General features: G+C 39.9%; 1 protein-coding gene across 1 annotated transcript; it reads left to right on the top strand.

Annotated features, from left to right (window-relative positions):
- Nucleotides 1-4,707: 4,707 nt before the first annotated feature.
- LOC104942143 (uncharacterized protein KIAA1755) lies at nucleotides 4,708-20,500 on the top strand (the record flags this gene model as incomplete). The annotated part of the gene is made up of 8 exons (XM_010767345.1): nucleotides 4,708-4,990; nucleotides 14,504-14,701; nucleotides 15,901-17,431; nucleotides 18,421-18,624; nucleotides 18,758-18,881; nucleotides 19,648-19,741; nucleotides 20,188-20,274; nucleotides 20,384-20,500. Coding segments are annotated over exons 1-8 (2,358 nt in total), but the record flags the coding sequence as incomplete, so codon positions are not given.
- Between the last annotated feature and the right edge of the window lie 965 nt (nucleotides 20,501-21,465).

The following is a 21,465-nucleotide window of genomic DNA, read 5'->3' as shown; positions in this document are numbered from 1 at the left end:
TTTTTGATAAAATTAAGTACATTGAAAGTTATTTTTAGAAATGTTATCCTATTTGATATGTTATCTATTAAGATGTACGTGTGTGTTTGGGAGTTGGTTGTGTTTTTGCATATTTTATAAGGAGAAAAGACAATGTGACTACACTGAGAAAAGGATTTGTAGTCCAGAGAGACATTATCGTTGTATTAAAATGTCTCATTATAAAAGCCTCAGTGGGAACAAAGCTGTTAAAGTGGGGCAGATGGAAAGCCATTTAAAGGGTTTCAAGCAGAGCTGTCCTGTCTCGTATTAGCCTTAAAAATGGAGCAATAGAACTCGATGGATTTACAATTACAAGGGAAACAAACATTTGGGAACACTTAATGTCACGATGCATCACTCGTCGGCACCTGAATGAACAGATGAGTGCGTACACATGCATGTACAGAGCCCGACTGACCCCGCTGGAATGTCCTTGAATGCACATCTTTTATCTACAAGACTCTCATTTTCTCTTGAGCAGCACAGCAGGCGTGACATGCTACTCAAAACATGCCTTAAATCCTCGCTTAAAAAGAACCTCAGAAATACCACACACAAAAACCCATCTGTGGTGTAGACAGATATCGACTGGGAAAAGAAGCAGGGACTTGAATCCCTTCTGTTTGTTGAAAGAACAACCAAATGTCTAAATCACAAGACCCGGGCCCCCTAATCTTGACAGGCCGGGGTCGGGCAGGAAATGATGTCACAGTCACAGCAGCAGATCTCCAGACTCTGATAAGGTCGCTCTTCCTGGGAACGTGAAACAAGGGAGAGACAGATAACCTCTTTGTCTTCCCTTTTCCTCCTTTCATCTTGTCCCATCAAGACATGAGTGATTACAGCCAAAAGCTATTCAGACATTCGTCACTTAGACAGGGCTCTTTCTAATAGTGTCACATATGAATTATGAATGCTGAGACTGCTCTTCTCCCCTTGTTTTAAATCAAGACAACCTGTGTCGCATAAAAGAACATGATTATAGACTTGGAGTGTAAATGGAGTCAGTTAATTGATCCAAGAAGTGATGCAGGGGGTAAACTGCCAAGAGGAGAGTTTGTGTTTTCCCATTCTTTAACGACGATAATAGTGTGTACGCTCACTGTGAGTCATGCGTTATAAACCGTCAAGGCCAAGGGCTGCTGAGTCTAAGTGTACACGGGAGGTCATGGGGGCGAGTGTTGGTTTGAAGTAAATCACTGAAGGGGTCCTGCTTACTCGCCTTATGGGGCTCCCACTCGAATGGAATTAAACACAGGGGGAGGGAGGGAGCGTTCAGGGCCTCGTCCTGCTGTGTTTGCGTGCAAGGTTTATGTCTGTACTTAAGAAATTGCAGTACATGTGCATGTTTATACGTGTACTTAATGAACCCATGTGGGTGTGAGCTCAAAACTTCCTCCGGTATCTCCGGAACTCTCGCTCTCTATCTCTGTGTACATTTTTAGTTTAGTTTTGTCTGGTTCTCTCGGTGTGTATCCATGTTTGTTTATGTCTGCAATTTTTAAAACGCCTATCAAATCTCACCATTCACTGACTCACAGAGCAGCCCCCTCCAACATCTCTCTGTTGGCTTAGATGGACAGCCCATCTGGTTTTCATGAAGGAGGGATCAAAATTGAGTGTCAGCTCGCTGTGACCCGCTTTCATCCTCCCAGCCCTCAACTTCACTGTCATGTTTTTTGCTAGGGCAACAATCTGAACTAGTCTGAGACTAGACAATGAGTCAAAAGAACATTGCCCTTTCCTGAGAATTAGCTGGAATCACAGAAAGATCCCAGAAGATCTAAGCCTATGACAAATACAAAGTATTGCTGAACATTTTGGGGGGTAAATAGAAATAAACGGATAAAGATAAGTAACTTTGAAACAATTACATCATTGTTTGATCTCTAGTTAAAAACATTTTTTTAGTCAATTTATTGAACATGTCAGAAACAAAAACATACAACAATATATATATATATTCTCTTTTTTCCTTTTTTTCTCACTCAAATTAATAAATATAACAAAGTACAAAAAAAACAATAATAATTCTCAAATAGTCTGTCATCTGTCAACAGGGGCAAGAAGAAGCTTAAAAAAACTTTTCTGGTCCTACCCCCTCTAGCATATATTTTTCTTGTCATCAGCGACATGTTTGTCTTGTTAATTTGTTTGCTTTTTGCTTTTTGACAAAACAATCAGAAAGAAATTACTTTTACAATTAGAAGAAATAACAACACATGGGATTTTACAGGTCCTGTTCATAACCATTAATGATTTGGCTCCTAAATAATACTTTCAGTTTAGATAGACTTGTACAATATTCCAGTGCATCATTACAGGTATTCCACAGACTAACACCTTTTGATGAGATGCAATGAAGTTTGGCATTTGTTCGTACGGGTGGTTTTTTGAAAATGCAGTTTCCTCTCAACATGTGCATGCTTTCTCTCCGTGTGAAAAGTCCCTGGATATTATGAGGTAATTGTTGATTTGCGGCTTTGAACATAATTTGAATAGTTTTATAGTCAACCAGGTCTTGTAGTTTTAGTGTTTTTAGTTTGATGAACAATTGATTTGTTGGTTCTCTGTACGTAGTTTTATGTATAACTCGTATGGCTCTTTTTTGCAGGATGAAGATAGGATGTGTATTTGTTTTTGTTGATGACCCTCTGTACAGTCTCTACATACCTTGGTCATACAAATTCAAAGTAGGCATTACATGTTTATGTGAGCTATGTCTTAAATATCCCTCACATATTGGTTGATAGACTTTATTGAAACTATTAAAGCTTCTAAAATGTGTTGTTTTTGTCTGTTATTTGTTGTTTTTGTCTGTCTGACTGGTTGTCTGACTGCCTTTTGTTTTGTTTTGTTTGTTTTGCCCTGTTCTTCCTTGTAAAGCGACCTTGGGTCTCATGAAAGGTGATATATAAATCCAAGCTATTATTATTATTAAAATCATTATTTTTTTATTTATCAAATACTGCAACAGGTGTCGCTTGTCATGCATTGTTCAACACCCTCGTGCATAAGTCAGCAGTTTAAAAAAAAACAAAAAGAAAACGGATAAACTAACTGTATACTGTATATACTGTATACTACCTGCCAAGCACGGGACAGCAAACAGACAAAGTTAGCAACTAGTACAAGAACAGTTAAGCATTTAGTAACAAAAGGGCTGTATACTATATGTTTGATGAGAGTGAGTGATGAAGACCAAATACAGAGCTAAAAGTAATACTTTCTTAATATATTGAATTTGTCTATTTCACTTGGTGAAAGTCAGTAAACACGTTTTTATATTAATATTGGCCTTAGTATTATTACTGTTAAGCAGACAAATGATTGTTGGATTAGTATGAGCAGGCACTTTTGGTTAATTAACATCGTTCATATTCACTCTGTCTCCTGACTGTTCAGTTTCCCCGTCATAATACAATGCTGAATGTTGGGGAGATATTATAATGGGATGTTCAATACACAAGTTTTGAAAGATGGAGAAAAAAAGGGGAGAAATGGGGAGTGGAACAGTATTCAATATTTCAAGAATGTCACCTACATATTTCTGTAATTTAGGGTGAGAGACAAATCATCATGGCTCTCTTTCTGTGAAACAAAAACATGTGAGGAATGCTTAAAAGACTGCTGTTTCTGCAGAGCGGGAAACCACAGATACCGAGAGAATTACAGAGAAAGTCAGAGGCTTACGTTTCATATTTCTAGCTGCCCCTTCACCTGCATAATGTAGAGGAAAGTTTAATTAAAGTAAATATATTCTGCCTGTTATCCTTGTAATGAAAATATGTATGGACTCTAGTAATTTCTGGAATTTGAACCAACAAACAGACATGGGTTGAGGCAATGTGTGAGCTAGTTTTCTAATCCTCCTCAATAACACTAATTCTCAGACAGAAATAAACCATCTCCTGTCAATCTTTTTTCTCAAAGAATGTCTCAGGGATGAACCTCGCTTCTTACAGCAGAGGGTTTTGTGTTTCATACTCTATACATCTTCCAAATCCAGATGTAAAAAGGTAGTCCAGAGGGTGTAACCCTAAATTCCTCTGGCCTACTGCGGATGTAAAGCAGCACTATTCAATGCCTGCTGCTTGGCTCGGACAACGGCAGGGAAGCCCCCTCTGCTCTCATTCCCTTTGATAACGGTCAAAGACTGGGCAGTCTGCCGGAAGACAATTGCTGGAGAAAGGAAATGAGAAAGCCCGGAGCAGACAGTGGAAGTCTAGGAGTGACAGGGGAGAGGAGAAAGACTGACTTAGGCTTTAAAAAGCTTCCAGTGATTGAAATAGAAAGAACAAAAAGGGGCCACAGACAAGGGGCTGGATTTCTGCAGCTCTCTGATGCTGGGCCAGAGGAGCACATCGGTGTGTTTACATGCATGACAAAGTAGGATTTGGAAATGTTTCAATTCCTACATTTGCATACAGTAACCTACACATTGAGTGGGAGTGTATGTACGGACTGGCATGCTTTTGTGTGTCCATTTGTGGCATATTGTGTCTGTGAGTGTGTTAGGGTATGTGATAAAGCCTGCGTGTGTTTCAGAGAGAGGGGAGAAACTCTGAAAAGCCTCGAGGGGGATTTCCCTTGAAAGAGAAAGCTTTTCTCCTCCCCCTCTCAGGCACTCTCTTGCTCCCTCCTTCCCTCTCTCTCTTCCCTAAACACTCAGAGTCGCCAGAGAAGTGAAGCAAGAGGATCAACAGGCAGCCTGGCAAGTTGTAGCTCTCTGTGCTACAAACTCAAGACTTTTGAAAAGTGTACAAAGAATTGGGAATAACTTTGGTTACTTTTCGATCAAGACAACTCACTGTCATGTGGATATACTTCAGCAGACTTCTGTTGTTGATGCTCTAAACATGGCAAGTCTCTCAGCACGGAGCCAAGGGAGACTCTCTGGAGAGGATTATCAGGAACAAGAACTAAATAGACTTTCTGCCGTATAGAGAAGAAATCACCTGCAAAGATGGTAACGTTTTTGGTTTTACTGCTGGAGCTTGACTTGTGTTGCTTTAAGAGTTAAGAGTTCTCAACTGACTTAGTAACAGAGATTTGGACAAGTGACTTCTCTCTGTGGCTTTGCAGGTCATGTGTGAATGAACCCTAAGAATACTCATATTGTAACTAATGCATTTTGTATGCTTTCAGCTGTCTTTTGTTCAGTTTGTGTGTTACCATGCACATTATTAATCCACATTTTCTCTCTCAATGAAACCTAATCTTTGTGACATACAAAGGCAGTACAAAGCTAATGTAACTGCACTCTTTACATATTTGTGTTATCCTTAGCACAGTTTGTGGGACTGTTTCACATCAACAGCCCACGGCGTCTCTAGCTTTTAACGCATGTGCACAAAGACTGAGTGACAGAGAGAGGCACATTGTCTTTTGTTTTGCATCCTTTGATTTGGACCTAATAGATGTGGATGGCACACATACTTGAGTGAGTGGAGAGTGTTTGGGGAATACATTATTTGACTGCTTTGCATTGGCACATAATGGAATTCTCCAGCCCAGTGTTCAGCACTTTAAAAAGTTCAAACCGCAGGGCCGCTCTAATCCCAGGCACAACAAGAAACTAATAAATGACAAAGAGTGAGCCCTAAGATGGGAACATGTTTGATGATGGGTTTGTGGCGAGACGTAGGATCTTTGACGTTTTAATAACTGGTTGTTGCTGCTGCGAAATAGTCAAATAAATGAGCAGATCAATTATAATGTTATGATAAAGACCATAATGAGGCATAATAAGCTTCTCCTTACTTGTCTTTAGCTTTCTATTTATAACATTCTTCTTTCTATGGAAACCAGGCAGACCCCTAACATCTGTCCAAGGGAGACAAATAATTGATAGCTTTAAGGAGAACAGGAAGGAAGGATGTTTAAAGCAGTGCAGACTTGGCTTCTCATTGTGGCCACCACTGTACTTTGTCCTTCCTTCACATGCACCGCAGCACTTGTTTGAGCAGCTTTAACAGCCCCAACTGTTTGTTTTACTTATTGCATGACCAATGTCGTCTTCCGTGACCACCCTCCAACTTCCAGTCATGAGCCAGCTGAGTCAAAATTATTAGATTACAAAAACGTGCATGACCAGGAGTTTCAATCTTAGATAAACACTCAGCAATGACAAATACAAAGTCCCGGGCTACTGGTGTGAATTGTATTTGCCTTGGCAGGAGTTACTGTGTGATAAGGACAGCCAAGAGAGTCATTCATTCACCAGCAAGGTTAAAGACCTTCTTCTTAAGGCCTCACAGAAGCATGGGTTTCATTCATTGTACATTCAAAGTATATTCAAAGTCAATGCAAATCCTTCCATGAGATTTGCTCCAGGGTTTTGGTTGTGCTCTCGTCTTGCCAAAACATGTTTAGTTTAAAGTTTTCTCTGATTTAACAACAGGGAACAACTTACAATAGCAGATTTACAAATCACTTAGCAAAACATTTGATTACAGTATGTCTTTTGCTTATTCATGAAGTGGATTTGGGGCGACATTAGCATCTCAACCTAACAAATGTACTGTCAAATATTTACTCTGCTTTTAGCTCTGCTGAGCTCTTCACTGACTCCTTTGGAAAAATATCAGGCTTGAAGTTTATCTTGTTATAAAACAACATGCTAGCTGAGAAAACACTTTTTTTTACTATCATGTTGCGGTCATAAAACCAAAAACAATGAGCCTAAAGATGCCAAAATGCTCAGAGAAACTGTAAAGTCAGATAATAATTATATGTGAGTTTGTGGTAAAAAGCTTTCCGCACATAACACATATATATTTATATTGTAGCAGCTTTAAGTCTCTTGATAACTGAGATACACTTGCACATGCCTGCTCCATATCATCAGTCAGATATGCTCATTCGTAACAGTTTGTTTACCTTAATATACCTTAATCTATTATGTGATGCAAACGAGCTGTGTGAGAGCATCCAGGTTTTGACTTGCTGACAGTATACATTTAAGGGTCACAGCTCTCTCTCTCTCTCTCTCTCTCTCTCTCTCTCTCTCTCTCTCTCTCTCTCTCTCTCTCTCTCTCTCTCTCTCTCTCTCTCTCTCTCTCTCTCTCTCTCTCTAACATCCAGGGTAGAGACAGTATCAGTAGCTTCTTCTCCCTGCCTGTATTAAGTCATCACATTTTAACAATACTACAGTCTGTTCTCCCTTTGGCCAACAAATGATACTTCCTGCCCACTGCTTCATTTTCTGTGATTTCGCCAAATGTCTACAAAGCCAGACGGGGAGAATCGTAACAATGAACTGATGTGATTTATAGAGAAAATATGTGTAATTGCAGACATCTGCCTCGTGGAGCTGTTTGGGCCAAACCATTTCCAACTTTCTTCAATCAGGGAGTCGAGTTTCTGAGGGTTGTCATGGAGCTGTGAAACATATTTTCAGTGTGTTTATTATCTCTGTAGCACAAAAGCGGGTCAAACTCAATAGATGCTGTGTGGTGTATTTTGATAACAGAGCCATTGGCAAGTGTTTGGGGAAAAATATGTTCTGCTATTGAATAGGCTGTCAGCTTGCTTTGTCTGTAGAAACACAGTCACTGTAGCTTTGTCATTTTATACCCAGACTATGTTTGAACTGCTGTTGTTTATCCTCTCGGGGCTTTCTCTAAGGAAGATAACACCTGTATTATAGCTGCCGGTTCAGTGATCATGATGCACCAGTCTCAAGTCATAGGATTCAGGTTTTGTTGCTTCATTCAAAACCAGTCTAACAACTTTAATCGGAAAATCTGAGGTGACATACTGTGATGAGATGAGACAACATTTACTGAAGGATAAGACATTCAGTTTGAATTCCATGTAGACCGCTGTGCTCTGTTTGGCTCTTGTTGGTGTTATGCACTTGTTTGCGGAGCTCAGGAATGAAGAGCAGCAGATGTCAGTGCTTAGTACACTTATTGTAAACACATTCACATGCTGACAATCAAATCTCCCGTGTTAGGGCACAAGGCCCTCGATTAATTGTATTTCAGTCCTTTTTCAAAGTCTTGGACATTTTAACGTTGTGAGATGAACAATGGTAGTTAGGTGTGTTGCATTCTTTAAAAACAAACCATTTGTATATTTCATATCTTGTAGTTTGCCAGAATGCAACCTTTGGGATATGAGCTAAAACCCAGGAGTTGTGTTGTCAGTAAAATGGGAGCGGTGCATTATGAGTCAGTCGTGAAGACATTCCAGAAAAGACTCAACAATATTGTCGTTTAGTTTCAGTTTTTAAATGTACATCGGGAATGATAAGTCTTTGGAGGAAGCCTTATAGTTGCACCCAGCTGCTCTTCCTATCCTATCGCCTCATCAGGCATTTGGCAACTTTTTCAACTACACAGCAGTCTGAGCCTAGGGTAAGATTTCAAAATATGCTGACTTGGCATGACTGAGAAGGAGTGTATCCAAAACAGTAGTAGAAATTATTAAACAAAACAGTTTTTTAATTGTTACATTTCACAACGTGTGTTTGTCATGAAGGGCTGCTGTGAGTCAGCTCTTTATGACAAAAGAGATGACAGACGTGATTAATGTCGGATCCAGATACACTAGGTTGATTGTCCTATAAGATAAAATATTACAAGCCAGTCGTCATTGCTCATTGATAAAAGATCCAGGGTGGATTAATGAGTCATTGTGAAATAAAATCTCATCTTGAATCTCATGCAGCATAAGAAGAAAGCCTGAATCGGAAACCGAACTCACTATTAGTTTGGCCTCTTCACTTTACAAACATAGCTAAAGTGCTCACAAATAAAATAAAAAGTATAATAGGAACCATGCCAGATTGAAGGTCCGATAGGAAGCACATACCATCTTTACTGCTGGCAGCGGTGACTCTAATAAAAACGATGTAGGGGTTTTGTTTTGGAGGTGCCTTTTTTTTTTTACTGGTTAAAAGGATTTAAGATGGCTTAGCTGAATAGAGTGCCCCTCAGCTGAGTTTAACAAGAGTGGATCGCACACAATGAAAGCACTGTCTCACCGCCAAATAGGAGATACCAAATGTTTAAGGAGGAAAAAGGGAGGATAGGAAATAACTGACAGATACTGATAACTTGTTTCACGATATGACTTAGACTGTGATCTTGGTTTTGATTGCTCTTGTCAGCTTTCTTATTTTAGGTTTTGTGTCAAACCAGTCTGTATAAACTGCACATTTTCACTTTCTTCTTACCATGGTAATATTTCTCAATATTACTTGAGGTTAGGTGTCATTTCCCATCATTCCTCTTTGCCACCGGCTGTTGGCTGATGTTATGGCTGAGTTGGTGGTGTGTCACCTTAGACTCTTGGACATATCTTCATGTCTGTACTTGCAGAATTCACTCGGATTTACTGGCAGGTCTTGACATAACTGTCACTTCTTCTTATGTTTTGGGTTCAGCCCGGAGGTGCTGTGACATTCCATTTCAAAGAAATGTGTTGACCAGTCAAGACACAGACATCAACAAATCCTTAGAGAATGTCGCATCAGGAACTTTGTCCATTTGGTTGAAGTTAATCTTCTTTAGAGTCACATTCTGGTCAGCTTACCTGCTCTAATCTTTTGAGCTTTGCGGCTCTCCAGATACACATTGTGCATTATTACACACCTTGACAGTTTGTTTATACTGTGGCTCAAATCTGGGTCCAGACTTTCTTTGGCCAAGGCCCAAGGCAATATGGAGGAAACCTGTAATTATCTGCTTAATAAGGCGAAAACTCCCAGGGAGCCTGGAGGGTGGACAAGACAAAGACAGATCCCTGTTGTCCATGCTAGCATGCCAATTCAGGTCAAACACAGATCTTTGTTGGGAGCTGAAGCTATTTCTAGGGTTAAATCACCGGCTGCACTGGATAATGAGGGGCAAAGAGAGAATTCCCTTTCGTTAAATGTATAGAGGGTGCGGCTAAGCTGGACATCGATCAAGTCCCAACGTATTTGCAGCCCAAGATAAAGGTTCAGGATTTAAGCTTGATCGAACGCTTCTCTCTGGCTGATTGTGGGAGTGAAAATACCCTGGAAAAGAAGTAGCAACTCTGTCAACATGAGGAAACTTCAGCTAGACACTGCACACTGACATGCAGTGACAACTTGTGTTATTGTAGGATGTAGGGCAGTGATTGTGTCTGGGTGCTCACACAAGACTGAACAAATTGCTGCTAACCAGGAGTTTCTGTAATGGGACGAACGGTTAAACACACAAAAGGAATGCAGACAAAACAGCAAAAAGACTAAAAGTGTGATGAGACATTTCAATTGTACTGCACATTATAAAATGCCAGTTTATACAATACTATGGGAGTTAAAAGACAATCTGAGCATACAACTCAGAACCTCACGTGTATTCCTTTCATTTATTGATGTTTTACATTACATTACATTTAGCTGACGCTCTTATCCAAAGCGATTTACAATAAGTGTGTTCGACCAACAAAATACAAACTTGAAGAAAACAGAATCATATAAGTACATCAGGTTTCATAGAGCTAAAACACTTCAAGTGCTACTCAACTGGCTTTAGATAAGCCAGTCCTTTATTAGTATATAAGTGCTTTGTTAATAATTCTATCGCTCGAAGTGGAGTCGAAAGAGATGAGTTTTCAGTCTGCACCGGAAGATGTGTAAGCTTTCTGCTCTCCTGATGTCAATGGGTTTTAATCCCTAACATTACATTTTCAATGTGCTCGGCAACCTCTTCATCTCCATTAACTGCCCAAATCGCTCAATACAACTACTAGAGGGAACCAACACATATCTTGAATAAGGAAAGGTCATGTAAGTAAATAATGATCCGTACAACCCGCCAAATGAGAGAAATCTAAATCATAAGGAGTAAAGAAGATCAAGTTACTTAGTTTCCCCATTTGTGTATTTATTGTTCCAGATGCTGAATATTTGCATGTTTGCCAGTCAGGGTTTCACGTCCATAACACCATGTTTTACAGAGAGGTTGTTTATTTACTGTAGTTCTGGACATGTATTTTAGATCCAGTGGTGAATTTGGCAAGAACTTAGCTTTGTCTTAGAGGAATTCCTGCTGAACCTTTCACAGATCAGTTCAGACCTCGTTCGACAAATAAATAACCATGAACCTGTTTTGCATGTTGTCTGGCACTTTGTGCGATATAATGAGATGCAGAGGAGAGCCCAACGCTGGCAGCCCACTCTCCTTACTCTCAGTTCATTTGGCTGGCTAGCCTTTCTGAGCTTGGTCCAGCAGAGCAACGCTTTGTATAATCTCAAGTGGTTCTCACTTATATGAGTATCACCAGCCAACCACCCACAGAGAGGAGCCCGTGTCGTGTTTTCAACCGACTTTGTTTTGAGAAGAAGTTCAAGTTTTGTCATTTTAGCTAGTGTTAACAAAAATAGGTCTACATCTCAAATGATTTTGAGGTAATGTTATGATAACAAGTCATATTTTTTCAAAGACTGAATTTCAATGACTGATTTAAAGTCAGGCTAAAGAAGAGAGATTGGAATATGTTGGGAATTCCAGAAATCTAGAGTAAAGACAAAATGCCCCATCTCTTAACTGGGACTTAAGAAAAAGATATGTCTCTGGTTTAGTGTAAGCCTTAAATCATACAGTACAACCCAAAGTTCAATGGCTGCATTCAGACTAAGACAGCTGTGCTGCATTACCGTTCAACAGCCAACCTCGAAGGTATTCTGTTCTCCATTGACTAATCTATTTTGACAGATGTGCACAATCATAAAAAGGAAGCATTTTTTTCTACTGAGCACATGCAATGTCTGGAAGAACTAAGAAAACTTTGCAAGAGTGGTCAAATATTGATGTTGAATAAGATCCAACATCTTACATTAATTGTGTTGATGAATCGAAATGTGTACAAAACTGCCTGTATTTCAAATGTAAACAATGTTTGAAAGGTGTAGCTAACAGAGAATGTAAACACTAAACTAAAGTTGTACGAGTTGTGGAATTATTTGGTGACTCATGTAACTACTTTATGACCTTTGTTCCCAATGTTTCATGGCTGTCCAAGGTGCTCCCAAAAGCATCCGTAGCTAAGCAGTGAGCGCAGTAGTCCCAGTGCTAACCAGTGTGAGCTCTTTGAAGCTGAGGTCCTTCTGTTTATCCTGGGCTGGTCTCTGGTCTCGGTTAGGCCATCAAGCTAAATGAGGAGGGGGGCTAAAAACAGACTCCTTTGTGGAGCTGGGAGATTGACACAGCAGGGTACTGTGAACTGATTGTATGAATAGCACGCCTGCTGTGGTTAGCTGCTAAGACCTGTCTTGATTCAGAGGAAGCGTCAAGTCCTTAAACTCAACATGAATATTATTCATTTCATAACAAGGTGTCATTCCTTGTACTCAACTACTACGCGCCATAGGTGGTATTAGAACGCATATTCAAAAGTACTGTGCAGTGTGCACCTATCCAACATCAGACAAGTATGTGAAAGGTATTTTAAAAACGTCTTTTGAACAGATTTCCCCCCAGGCTCAATTTAAAACAAAGAAGGCAAGTTTATATGTATAGCATCTTTCAAAACAGAAAGCCATTAAGGCGTTATAGAAAAATACACTTTTATAGGATTTTACAAGATATCAAATAAATAGCTTTGTTGATAGTTTCCTTTTAAGTAAACCCCTATCATCAATTGTGTTAAATAGTCTGGCTTTTGACTAAATGCCTTTGATATTAATGACATCAATCAGACTTAGTTGTACTTTTTATTGCTGGTACAGTAGCTTGTACAGTAAAGGTGGTTAAGCCTTAAAACCTGCTAAACCCAACTGTGATTGTGAAGCATGCTGTTGTGGTTAGTATTCACCTCCAAGCATGCCTGCATAAGCAATAATGTAATCACACAAAGCCTCTCAGAGCCACGCCTCAGCATAATACAGTAAAGTAATTGTTTGATTCACATGACAATTTACAATCAACCTACAGGTAACACTCTGAGTTTGTTTTACAGTATCTCCAGTATTACACAATCAAATCAAAAGCCCTGTATTTGCAATGCTTATTCAATTGCATTAAAAGCCTGGCTGTCATGCCATCAGGTGGTTGACCAAAAATGCTTTGAAGACGGCCTCTCTTCATCTGAAAATAGGTTGTGAGTTTAGCTGGATGTAACCCGTGGCACAGCTGGTGTTGACAGCTTATCTACTAAGGACATTTCTACATGCAGTAAAGATGAGCACTAAGTGTTCCTATGACAGAGAATTGTGTCGTTTCACGCACTTGCTTTTTTATGGTAATTTTTAACAGGACTGGGCATTTATTTTCTCTGCTTTGCTTCTTCTTGTCACTTTGAATAAGATCAGACGCTGGCCCTGGTCTGCTACAAATATAGGAGTTTAAATGAAGCATATCCTGGCTAGACATGAAACAAGTTGCACATACTCATGCAGGACAGACTTAATCTTCTCCAGATACTCTTTTGATTAGGCTCAACCAAAATACCCCTCTTGATCTCCTAAAGATGACAGTATTAATTCACCTCAAAGCCCTTTGATAAGTGAATAGATTATTTTGTTTACATTTTTGGTGAATTTGATCTTTTGGTGGACGTTTCAGTTTGTAAAAGATGATAATGCATTTTCTGATACATGTAGGCCTAGTTCATAGCCCAAAAAGTGCACTCATGCACAAAGGTTTATCGCTTTTAAACCAAAAAAAACAACTCTTTGATGTATTCAAAACGCGCACAGCGAGGGGTGAAAGGCCAAGAAAAATATCTGTCCTGTCGTTTTGCATTTACAGGGTATTTGTTCTCCCTTGACCATGTGAAGCTTCTTCAAAGAAATCAGTGTTAGAAAATGCATTTACTTTAAAATGTGTAGTCCACACTACACACTCAGGTTGCTAGATTTTCACACACATTTGACCAGAACTCGCACAATACATGTCATTGGATGGAAAAGGCCAATAAATTCAGATTATATGCCACATTATTTAATAACTGCAATGACAGGATTTCAGTTTGAGGGCAGCTATTTCAATGACACAAGATAGTCTGTAATATACGATTTATTACAATTAATGTTTTACAATTTATGTGCCTTGATTAAACAATCATTACTCATTTGAAAAGAATGTGCACATCACACCACTCCTTAACTTATTCCCTGACATTGATGTTCTGAATAAGCCTTCATTATGTGCACATCAGATGTTTTATTGCGTTAATTTGAAGTGAAGAGGGTTTTTATTTTCCTGCAATGTCAGTTCTAGGGTTTGATATAGTTCTTGTGGCTTTGACTCATTAATACTTTAAATCAAAGTAGACATTAAATGCAAAAGTCACACAAATAATTAAATGAAATTGATTGCTTTCTCATCCAAGAACAGGTGGTTTTTAAGTTTAACTATCATTTGTATTGGTAGCCTTTGATTTTTTGATTTGTTGTTGCTGGTATTCTTCATGGGTTCAGCCAGAGTCTAACAGTCTGTTTAAATAATAATCATACACACAAACCTTATCTCACTAACCAGCACCTCTTCTTGACCTCCAGAACCCTGAATCTCTGGACTCGTCCATCCAGAGCGCCCTCTCGGCCCTCTTCCCTCCTTTCGAGGCCACAGCTCCCATCGTCCTCTGCCAGCTGTTTCGCACCATAGAGGAACGTTACTACGGTGATGCTTTACAGTGTCTGCTGGACTTCCTCATTCCCTCAAAACACCTGCTGGAGAGTGTTCAACAGGCAGCATGTGTGAGTATTCACCCGTGTATTCCAGGCTTTTACAGAAAGGGTTGTGTGGATATTGTCTGAAATGTGTAAATTAAATTAGACTTTTATTATCGAGATCAAAGTGGGTGATTACGATGTGTTTCTAGTGTCTTTGTCCTCTATTTTTACATACATGGAAATGACAGAAAAATGTAAAGACCTCCCAATATAATACATTTCACATCACACTCCTCAATGCTTATAATATAACTGAAGTTATACCTACCCCACCTTTAAGTGTAGGCCTACAAAAATGAAAGTAGACTTCATGGAACTACAGGATTCGGTTTTTTGGAATGCAATAGATCGACAAGTGTGCTTAATAAAGCTCCCACCAAGGGTGTTTTACATTCACTTTGACTTACCCTTCCAAAGATTGGATATCCCTGCTGTCCATAGCGAATACACGTCCACATGTGCTTAGGAAATCACAGCAAAAAGACGCTCTTAATAAGTGCAAAACTTCCCTGAAAAAGCATTGCGTTTTTAGTTGTATTCAGTATCAAAGTATTTCAGTATGAATTGTATATACAACCTTGGGTACAATGCACAAAGAACAGCTAATAAATAATTCGGCATACTTTAAATGCTGCCAAAAAGAAATGGAGGGGGGTGAAGCAGGTTGAAATTGTAGCCCATAGCGTCCGACATTACACTTCCTGTTTACAATTGCAAAGTCCCCATGGGAACTGTAGTTCCAAAAATCAAAGCATGATTAATCCGCATATGAGAAGAAGAGGAATGCAAAAAAGAGTGAGATACAATACAATAACATAAACTTTTTTCATATAAATATTATGAACATCTCCCTTTTTTTACTCGCTCTTGCATACCTGGAGTAAGTGCCTCTATCCATGTATAAACACATTTGGGTGTGTTACAGTGCAGATCCAGTTGCATACCATACATAACATTTATAAACAATGATACATTTCCAAGCTGCAGCTTATCTTGTGTTTACTTGGTAACAGATAACTCAGCTCTTTGTATGCTCTATGCATTAAACGTCATAAAAATAATAAATATTTACAGTGTATTCTAACAATCTACTAAATATGACTAATATTTAAAAATAGGAGAAGACAAAAACTTACACATAAATGAAAATATGATACAAATGTATTAGGTAGAGTAAATAAAACCAAAATGACACTGAAAACTTATTATTTTATTTTTTCTAGGCTGGATACTCTGATGTGGTTTTTCGCTGTGAGGGCTGGCCTCTGTGTCTCCATGACAAAACCGTCATCCAGTTAGCACCTGTGAACCCTCTGCTGCTGCGTCCTGGAGACTTCTATCTGCAGGTTGAGCCTTTCGGGGAACAAGCTGCTCGCGTTGTCCTCAAAAGTCTTCTGGAGGAGGGCTGTCGAGAAGTGGAGGAGACCCCTGTTCCTGAGACTTCCTACCCCTGCATCTTCACTGAGGAATGGCTGCAGGAAATCAATGAAGGACGCCAAGGAACTCCTCTTTCCCGTTGCTTACTTTGCACGGATCAAGGAGTGATCAAGTTGCCCTGGGCTGAAATCGCCAACCCAGAGTTTTTAGACAAGCCAAAAATCTTGCCCACGTATCGAGAAACTCCTCCTGAGCCAAAACAGATCTCTGTTCCTTCCCATTTCAACTCCTCCACCCTCCCGATGGAAGCCATGTTTTGTCCTGCCAAAGACAGGATGACAGCTTCGTTCAAAACGGTGGACTGCTCTTCCAAACTCGTCAAAATGGATCATGAAAGACGAACCCCAAAATCCTGTTCCAGACCTTTAATCAAACCTGTGGGTTGGGTTTCTCCTAATACTTGGGACAATCATAATTATCGAGAGATTGAAGGTGATTATGTGGATCTGGTGGATATTGCCAAAGGGAAGAGGTTTGTGGATAAACAGAGCCATCCACATCCACCCAATTCAGTATTGTTTAAACCTGTCAGACCACCACCACCTGTACCACTTAGGAATAATGTTCCCTGTGAAGGCACCCTTCAGTATGCAGAGGAGCCTTGTACACCGTGCAGCCAGGGAAGGCTTGAGCCTGAGTCAGCTGACCAAGACTTGAAGTGTAGGTACAGAGAATCTTACGTGGCAGCACTGAGAAACCCAGTCGCTTTTGAGAGGGGGAGTGTGGAGCTCCTGGCTGCCTTGGAGGAGGTCAGCCTTTGTGAAGAGACAGAGTTAGGATCCAAAGGAGCATTTGAAGCTCAAAGAGACAAACTTGGAAACTTTTGTAACCACTGTAATAAACCTGTGATGAGTAACAAGCGCTGCCAATACAGACACTGCTGTGAACCAACACCAGAGGCCTTTGCATCTCAACTCAAAGATCTTCCTACCAGTTCTGAATCGGAAGACGTCATGAAGGAATCCCCCAAGATCTTGAAATCAACACCTGGTTTGAGCCATAGTCACAAAATTCAGATGAAACTTATTTCCCAACAGACAGCACATAATGCTAGTGCGCACCCAGGGTCAGGCGGTGATAATAAAGCTCTTCAGAAAGTGGAGGTTGTGACGCCATCGGGAAATCAAAAAGTTAAGGTTAGGTCTCTGTCCACGGTGTCAGAGACTTCCAAAGGGAGTCCACTTCTCTATAAAGTCAACAACAGAAGCCACAGTGATATCTGCCCTGACACAATCACAAGCATCATGCAGAGTAAGAAAGGTGAACTGTTGGATCAAGTGACTTTGAAGCTGGAAAGACTGAAGTCCTCTAAAAAAGGTAAGCAGACTGGACAAGTTAAGGCTAATAATCCAAACTACTTTCTGTTTCCTTTTTTCTCCCCACCCACTCACACACATGTTGTACATTGTTATTACTGCACACACAGCCATTAGTTATGATCTGTTGCTAAATGCTTGAAGGGCAACTGAACATTCACGTCAAACTGACTGATTGAAACTCGACCGTGACCTCGCGTGCTTGGAGGAATGTGCTTCACTGAGATCATCAAGGCTCTTTAGAGAGAAGGGTTCAAAGGTCAAAGGTCAGACTTGAGTATGATCTTCTCCCACTGCTGTCTTGGTTCTTCAGCAGTACAGCTTCATTCACACTATTCCCATAACAGAGGGAGTGAACGGAAATAGCATGCTGGGGGGGGCCTGAACCACTTGGGTAAAAAGAAAGAGCAGAGCATTCCTCTAATGCAGAGAGACAGCATAACGTGCAAGAAGGAGGTCTCTGTGTCCCCTGCACCCGCTGGCATGCACCTTTATGCCCTCAGAGGGGCATGTAGAGATCTTGACTTGAGACATGTTTGTCATGGACTGTTAAAGCAGCAAGGAGAGAACACAGGCACGTCTTTGTTGCCCCTAAAGGGAGGCCAATTAGGATGTCTGAAATCAAAGCCAGGCTTAGTCGCAAGGCCACTTTAGAGTTTTGTTACAGAAACCATGTCCAATGTGAAATGCTGTCAGCAGCTGTGCAGTTGTGAACGTGTTGATTGATGACGATTAAGATTTCCGGGTAAAGAATTTAATAACTACTGTTGCTATAAAAGGACAACGTTTCTGGGAAAAACAGGGAGTTGATAGTTTATAAGAAACATCCTCTAGAGACAAAGTCTGATAAATTAAACAAAATGATGTTGTGGGAAAAAAAAATACACACACTGACTTTTTCTGGCAATGATCCAATTATGTTTTGGTTTATTTGGTTTTCCATGCATTTCCTGTGAGAAGACAACTATGTTTGTGTTTACTGTATTGCAGACTGCCAATCAAGTAAGAGTGAAAATCCCTTCACTGCAGATGGACCAGAATCAAAACTCAATTTCTCAAAGATAGAAAGGCCATCTCCTCAACAAGTTCAACTTCCGTCTGCAAGTTCTGACGCTCCTCAGCCTCCAAAGACTGAGGACTCGTGTTTCAGACGCATCGGTGGTCTGTTTGGACTCGGCCTTATTTGTTTACCAGGTACTTGATTTCTATCACCCAAATAATGTTCTCTGTATGATCGCAGCATTTGTCATTAAACAATGACAAAAGGCCCTTTTATCAGTCTCAGTTATACGTCACTTACTTTTTTATTTGTCTTGTACACTCTCAGGCAGTAGGGACCGAACAGGAAGAGCAGTGCTGGAGGTCCATGGTGGCAACGTGGAGTGGACATCCCCTCTTTCAACAGCCCAGAATGTCTGTGAATTACTGCTCTACTTACACGCCATACCAAGGTACTGGACACATATTAACTGGATATCTTTTTCTAGCAAAGAAGACCAAATTGGAATATACTGTAGACCCACAAAGAGTAGCTGCTCAAATGTATGCTGTATGCAAGAATAGGTCTGACCACAAGAGGGCAGCAGACACCATTTAAAATCTCTCAAGTTCAGGTTTTGAATAAAGTGATACACGATCTCACATCCAGCCTGAATAAGTCATCATGTATAGGTCATCCGGATGGCTTTACAACTAATACAACAACATGTTTTATTCAGAACCACAACTTTTAATAATTCTGCCTCCTTCAGAAACTACTTTGAGATCAGCCGACTACTATCGCACTCTTTTTAAAGTGTTGTTTGTTTACACTGGTTGTAATGGAGTCTTTGAAGTGAATAAAACCATTCTACCAGATAGCTTGGCCTTCCTCTGTCCCCACTAAAGAGCCATACCATAACAGGCCCTGGCCAGGCTGGCTGCCAACTGTCTGGTATGCAGCGCCTTGCTAGAATTAGCAGCCATTTCTGAGGTAGGCTCTCACAACAGTAACCCAAGAAGGGGACATTAAGAGGGGAGTGTGAAGGCGTCAAAGTGTTTAAAAGAATGTGTGAAGAAAAGTGTGTGTATGGGGATGTCAGAGAGACATAAGAAGATAAATACCGATTTGAGAAGTTTAATTATTAAACCTAAAAGCCTTTTTTTTATTAAATGAAGACCACTGTTATGAAGTCATAATGTTTGAATGTGTACTAACATGATTCAATGTCTTGCTAGGAAAGAAGTTCGAGAGGTAGGAATGACTTTGGTCATCAATGCCAGGAAGAAACCTCCTTCACTTCATTTTTACAAAGCTCTTTTGATGGCCCAGGTAAAAAAAAGAAAGCCTGCATGCACTCGTCCAACTCAATAATACCTGCACTCACCCCAAAAACACTCACACATCATCACATGATGACAGACGTAAACTATCATGTTCCTTGATTCACAGATAAGGAAGATGTTGGGTTTTGCTTGGTAGAACACTGAGTAAATACGTACATGGGGTTTGTTAGCACTGCAGTAAAGAAAAAAATCTCCATTTTTTCAGATATACTTTTACACCAGTGTAACACACTGTTGGACTATTGTACTTGGACATCTTCTTTTTCAATTCAGAGGGAAGGTCAATAAGAGTACACATTGTATTTTGTTATGACAAATAAATCATCTTATATCTAAATGATCAGAGTAACCAGTTGACATTATGTTGAATTATAACACATGATAGTCTATGGTTCTTTGTCTGTACCTGACTGACTTACTGATCTGCTGCAGGAGCAAGCTCTCCATGCTGTCCACAGTATCGTGCTACTGGTGGATAAGGACACTTGTCCACGACCTGAAAAACAGCCAGGGTTACAGGTCAGGAATTCAAACTTCTTCCTTGTTCTCCATTGTTCTCTTGATTTGACACTAGCTATGAGTCTTACCTACATGCCTAACCTCGCCTTTTTGTTTTTGTTTCTATAAGATGGAAATTGTGACTTCAATGAAAGCCCTCAACAAGATAGTTGAAGCTTCCCAGCTGACCTCTGACCTGGGAGGGACCTTTACGTACAGTCACTCCGACTGGCTGCAGTTTCATCAGGTACTGTACTCACAAACCACAATCACGTTGATAAACTTAGGAGTTTCCCGTTATTTCAGAGGAGGATGTTGTTCGACCGTTGTTATCCCACTGAGGAATGACTCGTAATGTGCACGCCCTCACTAAACATCCATCACCTCTATCATTCTTTAATGCAACATTTAACTTTGGTATTTGAGTGGAAGAAGGCTGCAGTCACAATAGGAAAGTACAAAGATCAAAATATGAATTTGATTATTCATTATAGTGTAAACTACTGACTTCCAAAAATATTTTTAATTTTTGTCGAAACTGATCAGTACAACCCTCACTGGCTCTTCAAATATACACTATTTCAGCTGAATTGAATGTGAAAGGACAAATTGTTTGCAAGTAAAATGTTGATGTTATTCAGGTTGCATGATTAAAGTATTCAAAACCAAACTACTTTTTTTTGTACATTAGGGCATTGTTTTTTTTTTATCGTTAATTTTCATTTTCATCTGATCCTGGCTTGTTTAGCACTTTGGAAACCGCCTTTGCATGAAATGTGCTATTTGAGTAAAATGAATATCATTTGTAAACTGCAGGTCAGATGGAAGCAGCTAAAGTTTCTTATCTACAACACTGTATATTGTAAATGTGTTTCCTTTCTTTCATCTTTTGCGTTTTGTTTGTGAAATTTCTGGAACATTTTACATTTTCAGGTCCCTAAAAACATTATAAGAAGGAAGGAAAACATGTCATTTAACTTAACAGAGTACCATTCACAAATATGTACAGTAACTGGTAGGTGAAGCATCGGGGTCACAGTCCAATAGGTTGTGAATCAAGAGCACTAATGTTCCAGATGGAAAGTCCTCAGGAATGGCTTCATGTAGTAGCTACTCAGAGTGTTGTTAAGGATGTCTAATTAACAGTAGCAGTCAGGTCTGAGACACTATTCTCCTGTGTCTCTGTTTGTCTGGCGTCTTTCCCTGCTAACA

This window comes from Notothenia coriiceps, unplaced genomic scaffold, assembly GCF_000735185.1.
Source record: "Notothenia coriiceps isolate Sejong01 unplaced genomic scaffold, NC01 NC01_scaffold00004178, whole genome shotgun sequence".
NCBI classification, from domain to species: Eukaryota; Metazoa; Chordata; class Actinopteri; order Perciformes; family Nototheniidae; genus Notothenia; species Notothenia coriiceps.
This window is presented reverse-complemented; position numbering and strand designations above follow the sequence as displayed.